The following is an 8,828-nucleotide window of genomic DNA, read 5'->3' on the forward strand; positions in this document are numbered from 1 at the left end:
ATAATCAGAATCTGGAAATAAGAAAAAACTGTCTTCAGTCAGGGAGTTGCTCGGATATGGAACTTCCTGTCACAGGATGTGGTAGACGTGATGAACATAAATATATTCAGTTGGAAACTTAAAGAGCTGTTAGAGAAGAGGGAATAGAAACTTTGGCACAAGAGCTAAGATGAGGAAGACAGAGTGAGAGGTGACTTCTGTGGAGATTAAACTCCACCAGAGGCTGGTTGGACCAAATGACCTTTGATCTGCATTCTGTGGAGTACTGTATAAGAGTTCAAGACTGTATCAAGAGTTCAACATTTACTAGGGAATTGCCAACTCTGCCTCAGTGCATGTGTTGTTCCAGGGTCACTGGCAGTAGATCATGAGCAAGTCTCCTGTTGCAATATTAAATGATGAACAAGGCTGGGTGTATTAAACCAAAAACAAACTGTTGGAGGAAATCAGTGAGTTAGGTAGCATATATGTCAAGGGAAATAGACAGACAACTTTTCCGATCAGGACCCTTCTTCATCTGTGGAGAGAAATGAACAAACATTCAAGGTTTTGACACTTCTTTCAAAGTTTCTGACCTGAAATGTCAGATGCATATTTCTCTCTATAGATGTAGAGGCTTTGGAGATTGTGCAGAAAGAGTTTTACCAGAATTGGACAAATTTGGATTGTTTTCTCCGGACATTGAAGGGAGACCTGATAGAAGTATATAAAATTATACGATATGATAAACTTTATTCATCACCGGAGGGAAATTGGTCTGCCAACAGTCACAGCGCACAACGTGGTACACAAAGAACTTGAAATTAAAAGTGAAAAAAAAAGATAAGGACAAGCGACTTGGCTGCTGCCGTGTGCACAGTGCCTTAAACGGAGCGAACAAACAAACGTAGACTGATGACTTGGGCAGAGGATTCTGAGAGACATAGATAGCGTAGACAGTCAGAAATGTCAAAGACCAAAGGTGGTAAGATTGGTAAACTTTAAAGTACTGCCAGAGGAGGTGGTGGAGTGAAATACAATCACCATGTTTAAGAGGCGTGTAATTAGGCATGAATAGGCAAGGCTTGGAAGGATACTGACCCATTGCAGGCAAATGGGATTAGTGTAGTTGGGCAAAAAGATCAGCATAGATGTGACGGGCCAAAGGGCCTATTGCTGTACTGTACAATTATGTATAATACTTTGTTCCTCATTTTATTTAAGGGCACTCTTGCCTAAGTCCATGTTCAGACAATGTCTAGGGTGATATCACACTTCCAGTTGCTTTTTTACCAACAGGGCTCCCCACTGGTTAGCACGGGAGAGTTTATCAAACTACCGGCTCCTCTAGACACTATCAACTTGCACCTTCGAGAGGGAGAGATTATTGTCACACAGGTACCTTGTTTTCACATTTATATTTCTCATTTTTCCTTTTAACTCCCTTTAAGATTTCTCGGAGTATTTTCTCGATTGCAGGCTGTGTCCTAATGCAGAATTAACATTTTTCATCATTTCTGCCACGTTCAACAGGGTCCTACCACTTGTCACATCTTCTCATCCACACCCCTATCTGCTTTTCATAAATACCACTCCCTCTGCAACTCCTTGGTTTGCTTCTCCAGTTACTTTCCCCCTCGACTGCAGGAGATATAACACCTGTCCTTGCATTGAGGGACCCCGGCAGTCTTTCCACGTGAAACAGAGGGTCCAAATCCTTCTTCAGGCTGATGAATAGTCTTGACCCGAAATGTCACCTATTCCTTTTCTCCAGAGATGCTGCCTGACCCGCTGAGTTACTCCACCATATTGTGTCTCTCTTCGGTGTAAACTAGCAACTGCAGTTTCTTCCTCCACCTATCACTTGCCAGGTTTTGTCCTGCCCTCACCTCCCTTTTCCAACTTTGTCCTCCCTACTCCATCATAGTGAAGAAGGGTCCTAAACCGAAATGTCATCTGTCCATTCCCTCCACTGATGCTGCCTGACCCGCTGAGTTCCGTCAGCACTTTGTGTCGTATTAAAAGAGTGTTACAATTTTATCTATATATGATTCTATATATGATTCTATATATGATTCTATGACTATTCCTAGGGCAACAATTTATCCCACTACCAACACCAAACCACAACTGACACACATTGAGGTTATGGGACCAATCTCTGCCCCAACTAACAAAGAATAGTGACAACACTTCAGATGTTACTAACTAGCTGCAAAGTCCTTTGGGACTTGCTGAGCTCTGAAAGGCAACAAATTGTGTAGATGCAAGCGTTCCTCCCAAAGGCACGGATTCTTTATTTTAGATATTTTGTACAGCAAGGACCAAGGAAACAGTAGCAGGGCCCTTCAACCCTTCACAACTGCCTTGGCAGGCAGTAGTTGATCTGCACGTCGTTTATTCCTCTTGTCTTCATAAGCCATACCCTTCATCAATGCTGACCTCTCAAAGTGCAAAGTGACACATTGTATTTGCCTCTGCTTTTCACCAGGAACCTGCCACAACCACGTGGGTGAGTAGTGGCAACCCTCTTCACCTGCTTGTGGCTCTGTCTCAGAACACATCAGCAAAGGGCTGCCTCTTCTGGGATGATGGCGAGAGTCTGGATACATACGAGAGAAACAATTATACTTGCGTTGAATTTACTACTGATAAGGTATGACCTTTAACCTATAATTTCCTCATTTATCAAAGTGCTTCATTCAAATCCTGACCTAATAAGTAACTGGTAATTAAACATTAATCACTGGGCATGTTTTATAATCTTATGTTTTTCCGTCCACCCCAAATCTACTGCCCCAACAATGAAATCCCCTCTTCACTGCTGCGGGTGACACACTGAAGCCAATAAATCCAGATGCTGCCTCACCCGCTGAGTTTCTCCAGCATTTTTTGTCTATATCAATGACCAATATCATCAAAGACCCACACTTCCCTGGTCACACTCTCATTTGGTTACTGCCATCGGAAAGAATGTACAGGAGCCTGAAAACGTGACCACTAGGTTCATGAGCAGCTTCTCCCCAGCAACCATTAGGCTCTTGAATGCTGCACAACACTAACCACTACTCAGCAACTTTAATCTTCTGTGGACTGTATGTTTTGTTGCAACATCACTTGATTTTGCTCTATGATGGTTCCCAAGTATTACTGTAATTAATTAATGGTATTACTGATTATTATATATTTATTAGTGTTTTTTTTACATTCATGGGCCTGTTAACCTGTAGCAAGTAAGACTTCCATTGTTCCATTGCCGGTACATATGACAATAAATTCTCTTGACTCTTTATCATGGGTGATTTGCCTCTCAGCAACGTTCACCTGTGCAGATGCCTTTAAAGACAAACCAGTTGAGTATGTGAGGGAGAAAGGTAGAGAAAGATAAGCAATGGGTTAGAGGAACTCTTATGGAGCAGAAAGTATCAGAATGGACCTGCTGATTCTGCCATGAATACAATGCACCCTATACTATATTATACTATTAAGGCTGGATGTAGACATATTAAGATTGGACCTATTCCCAGAAATGTTAGCACTTGCCTCTCAAACGTCCACACCCTTTGCCTATTTGTCCCAGATTACATTTCTCATCGTGAATAAACAATAGTGCTCAAGGAGTGTTGTTGCTTTTTCTCCTCTTGGCTGCATTCTAGAGATTGATCTTCAGATCCAGGGCAGAAAGGAAAAACTACATGTATCCCAGTTCAGGACAGAACATTCCAATAGTTCACACCGTGTTACATCCAGTGGGTACATTTTAGTGGTGAAAGTACAATTGCCCACGTGACCCCCTCTCCAGATATACTGGGGATTCCTGATGGGCCAGAGTTGTTAAGTGGCATAATTCCAGCTACATTCTGAATGTTGGACCACAGACTGAATTCTGACAAAGACTTGTGTTATCTATTTACGCCTTAGAACGAGCTGACCTCCAAGTTGCTACATGTGAATGTGGAGGCTACCTATATCAAGGTGGACACCGTGAGTGTGTTTGGAGTCAACTTCCAGCCATCGAAGGTCATCGTAAATGGATCACCTGTTCCATTTTCACACTCTTCAAACCAGGTGAGGTCCTAACGGCAGGATTTTATCAGAACCATTCTTCTCTTTAATTTATAAATATTGAACCCCACCCCGATTCCCTGCTGCCTCCCTCATCTACTCATTCTATTCCTTCCACTTCCACCCCCTCTCCCATTCTATCCCTCTCAACTCTGCTCCACCTCCTTCCTCCTCAGATCCTGTCTCTCCCACCTGTACTTCAACATTCTATTCTGATATCCCCTACCCACTCAGTCTCCACCAACTCCCGACTTCACAGCCTATCATTCTGAACTCACACCTCTAACATCCCCTGTCACTTCTTTCCCCATGTACCCTTTCCCAGCAACCTCCCAGTATCAGCCACTATCTTGTCCCCTATAAACCTCCTCGCGCTCCTGTTCCAGCCATTTTCCCAATACTCCACCACTGACCTCTGTAGCATCATCCGTGTTCTTCCGATGGTCTGGAATTGTTTCTTGGAAATGTTGTGCCTCTCTCTTTGCTTGGATGAAGTTTTTAGACTCCCCAGGATAGACGAGTCTACAACTAGAGGGCATAGGATTAAGGTGAGATATTAAAAAGGACCTGGCTGGCAACTATTTCATATGGAGGGTGGTGCATACATGGAACGAGCCGCCAAAGGAAGTGGTAGAGGCAGGCACAATTGTGCCATTTAAAAGACACCTAGATAGATATGTGGGTAGGAAGGATTTGGAGGGGTATGGGCCAGTCGCAGGCATGTAGGACGAGATTGATTAGACAACCTGGACAGTATGGACGTTGGACTGAAGGACCTGTTTCCACGCTGTATCGCTATATGACTCTATCCTTCATAAAAATGTGGTAACCAAAATTTGGCCTAGTCCTCCAGATACAGCTCTCTAATTTTATACACTTCCTCATCAACTCACTATATTAGGCTTGGTTCTCAATTCAACTGTCGATCTTACAATCATATTCTATTTCACAAGGTTCTCTATCTATGCAGCACTGACTTTTGTTCTGCTATCTTTGCTCCTCCTGATATGGCCAGAACCAGATCAATAACTCCTCTTTCCTCACCCAGATGAAAACATGCTGACCAAGATGAATATCCTGAACACATTTCATATGTTCCCCTGAACCCTTACTTCTTGCTCTCTCAATATTTCCTCTCCCTCTCCTCCCCATTTGGTGGTCTATAGAATGTCCTCAGCATCTTCACTAACCAAATAGATTCTCTCTTTAGATAGACACAAAAAGCTGGAGTAACAGCGGGACAGGCAGCATCCTAGGTGGCCGACTAGGAAAAGGGGGAGATGCAGCGAGACCTGGGTGTCATGGTACACCAGTCATTGAAAGTGGGCATGCAGGTGCAGATGGCAGTGAAGAAAGCGAATGGTATGTTAGCTTTCATAGCAAAAGGATTTGAGTATAGGAGCAGGGAGGTTCTACTGCAGTTGTACAGGGTCTTGGTGAGACCACACCTGGAGTATTGCGTACAGTTTTGGTCTCCAAATCTGAGGAAGGACATTATTGCCATAGAGGGAGTGCAGAGAAGGTTCACCAGACTGATTCCTGGGATGTCAGGACTGTCTTATGAAGAAAGACTGGATAGACTTGGTTTATACTCTCTAGAATTTAGGAGATTGAGAGGGGATCTTATAGAAACTTACAAAATTCTTAAGGGGTTGGACAGGCTAGATGCAGGAAGATTGCTCCCGATGTTGGGGAAGTCCAGGACAAGGGGTCACAGCTTAAGGATAAGGGGGAAATCCTTTAAAACCGAGATGAGAAGAACTTTTTTCACACAGAGAGTGGTGAATCTCTGGAACTCCCTGCCACAGAGGGTAGTCGAGGCCAGTTCATTGGATATATTTAAGAGGGAGTTAGATGTGGCCCTTGTGGCTAAGGGGATCAGAGGGTATGGAGAGAAGGCAGGTACGGGATACTGAGTTGGATGATCAGCCATGATCATATTGAATGGCGGTGCAGGCTCGAAGGGCCGAATGGCCTACTCCTGCACCTAATTTCTATGTTTCTATGTTTCTATCCTCTTTGATCTTTCAAACCTTTCCATTGTTACTATATTCTCTGATCGGTTTTGGCAAGCTTTTTAAAAAATATTTTCTGAACATTTATCATACAGGAATATTAAGCCTAGCCTTGCCCTTTCTTTGCACCATGTTTCAATTTTGCCAGTACATCACAGTCCCATTCCAGTTGCTTTTCGTACATTTTCAAACATTTTCCATAGTATAGGTTTCATTCCTGCCCAGGTCCCCGTACTAAGTGTCCGCCATACACCAGGTGCCTTGCAATGACCAATTTTATATTCAATCAATGACATGTGTAAGGGCTGCCTGAATGAATCTATCTACATCTTTGACTGCCTGCAGGTTCTGATTGTCGATAAGCTCCACCTACCTCTTGAGAAAGAGTTCTACATCTCCTGGTCGTAATTTCAGCATGCTGAGTTTGCACTGAGGATTCGTAATGCTTTTATAAAGCAATCTCCTTTCTGCTACACGCCATTGCCAACGGAGACCTTTCTGCAAATATCTCACAAACCTGCCAGCACCTGTGGAATGAACACCTGGATGAATCCTTGGCAACGCATCTTGACTCGAATGGTAAAAGGCATCCCAAAGCACTTTACAGTGAACAAGCCTTGCTTTCAATGGTTGCGCGTACAGCATGGCCTGTCCTATATAACTTTTGCTCTTTTTATTTCCGATTTCACTGTCTGCCTAGAAGTTAAATTTCAAGTTGAATGGGTGCTGAGTGTAGTGTTGAGTCTAATCGGAGGATGCCAAAGAAATTGGGGAAAATTGCCTTTAAGAAAAATGCGTGGACTGTTTCTGCCCAATCATCAGATTAAATTGCAGCTTATACATTTCCCAATTGCAGCTGCCCATAGAGATCACTGCTCCTACCTCATGCCAATGGTAATCATGGGAAGTGAGTCACAGTTTAAGGAACTCCTTGTACGGCAGCCAAGGCAATTGCAGAGAAAGTTGCCATGAAGATGAGGGGAACATGTAGTGGAGGGGGGGGGAAGTTTATTCGTTGAGTTATCCCTCAACCCCTCCCCCTTCCTTGGTTCCGCGTTGCCAGTAATTTTACATCACTGTCGACCGCACTCCGCTGAGATTGCAGAATGCAATGAATAGCTGTGAAGAGCTGCAGTAAGCACCTTGAGACCCTGTCATGACGTCAGCAAAACCTCAATGCCCCAGTGGGAACCCTGTAATTCTGATTTGTTGTGCAACTTGCAAGTTGTTTCACTAAAAGTTGCAACTGATGCTGAAGGTCATAGCTCACATGGTATTGGTGTAATGTTTGTTGGCCAGGCTGCGCATCATGTGCATTGACGTTATCATGCACGAGTGGTGCTGGAGAAACGTCAGTTGTGTTCAGGCCAGTCAGTCTGCAACGCTCAGTCCACTTGTACTCCACTGAAAATGGTCGCAATTGCAAAAAAATGTGCACTGAATTGATTTAAGTGCAATTGTGCATTTTAAAATAGGCTTTAGATTTTCAGGTGATTTCCCCTTTTTTTCCAACTCTGCTCAGATCCCTTATTCAGTTTCTATCCCTTGCACTCCAAAGATTCGATACCTTGCTGACTCGGTCATGTACGATATTGCACAAAATACCTCCGGTGGGAGCTGCCTTTAGTACAACTGAAGGAAAAAAATGTTTGGTTCATCACTCACCCAACTGCAAACTTACTTCTTGGCAAAATAATTCTCCTCGTGCAATCACTGGATCTGACGTGGAAAATTCGTCACTGTGCAAATCTGATTTTAACGTGTGATGTAAAAGAATGAATTTCTCATGCCTAATACGGCAGATTCATGTTTCTCAATCATATGAATTAAAACTCTACCCAGCAAATTATGCTCTGTGCGTTGTTGCTGTCCCAGGTGGGAATTTCTGAAAGATTCGTGCAAGTATACCGATTACACTCTAAAGCAAAATGGATGCAAACTGGTGAAGGGGAGAAAAATTACTAGGTCTGTGGAAGGGGCTGAAGGAGGGGGAAGAATTAATGAGTTATTTTAAAGAGCTGCCATGATGGTGATTGAATGGCCTGTCTATACTGTTCTCACCTTTGGTTTGGAGTTACCTCTGCTTAAAGTTGGAGGACAACTTGTTCTATTTGATCGTGCACACCAGGTTGATTGCATTTGTCGAAAAAACAGGGCGGACCACGTGAAGGTTGCAATCTCCCACCCCATCTCTCTGCTGTTGTTGATTTTTAAAGCCCATTTATCAATGAAATTGAGAAAGGTTGAGGTCATGATCAGTCTTGGTTGCTCAGAGTAATTTGTCATCTATTAATTCAAATTAAAACAGACTGATCCCCATCTCTTGACCTCAAAACTGTGGAACACTTCCTCTCATTTGCCCTCTCTCCTTGAGGTACAAGTATTTCAAATTAGCATTGTATTGATGCACAGGTTAGAACTGACTATCCATCCAGTGGTCTTGGTAAGTGGGCAGCACTCAGGTCTACATGACCGTGGCTTTTAGTAAGAAGTTCCAATACGTTGACCCACAATAGATGGTGATCCCACAATATTGGATCCAGTTGGTGGCAAAGTTACTGGTGGTGTGGTCAACTTGAATTTATTTTGTTCAATAGGGGTGCGGTGGAGCAGGGGATTTGCTGCCTTACAGCACTGAGAGACCCGGGTTCGATCCTAACAATGGGTGCTTGTCTCTATGGAGTTTGTATGCTCTCCCCATGATCTGCGTGGGTTTTCGCCGGGAACTCCGGTTTTCACCCACATTCCAAAGACGTACAGGTTTGTAAG

At 43.5% G+C, this 8,828-nt stretch overlaps 1 protein-coding gene across 3 annotated transcripts in view; it reads left to right on the plus strand.

Moving 5' to 3' along the window:
• The window catches only part of LOC116985794 (lysosomal alpha-glucosidase-like), a 54,457-nt gene extending 46,552 nt beyond the window's left edge, over positions 1-7,905 (plus strand). For all 3 annotated transcript variants that reach the window (XM_033040814.1, XM_033040816.1, XM_033040815.1), the window contains exons 17-20: positions 1,279-1,377; positions 2,471-2,635; positions 3,901-4,047; positions 6,405-7,905. In XM_033040814.1, the coding sequence (XP_032896705.1) occupies positions 1,279-1,377; positions 2,471-2,635; positions 3,901-4,047; positions 6,405-6,467 (474 nt within the window). In that variant the 3' untranslated portion in view covers positions 6,468-7,905. The remainder of the gene's footprint in view (positions 1-1,278; positions 1,378-2,470; positions 2,636-3,900; positions 4,048-6,404) is intronic.
• Positions 7,906-8,828: the final 923 nt, after the last annotated feature.

The sequence above is a fragment of the Amblyraja radiata genome, chromosome 22 (genome assembly GCF_010909765.2).
Source record: "Amblyraja radiata isolate CabotCenter1 chromosome 22, sAmbRad1.1.pri, whole genome shotgun sequence".
NCBI lineage: Eukaryota > Metazoa > Chordata > Chondrichthyes > Rajiformes > Rajidae > Amblyraja > Amblyraja radiata.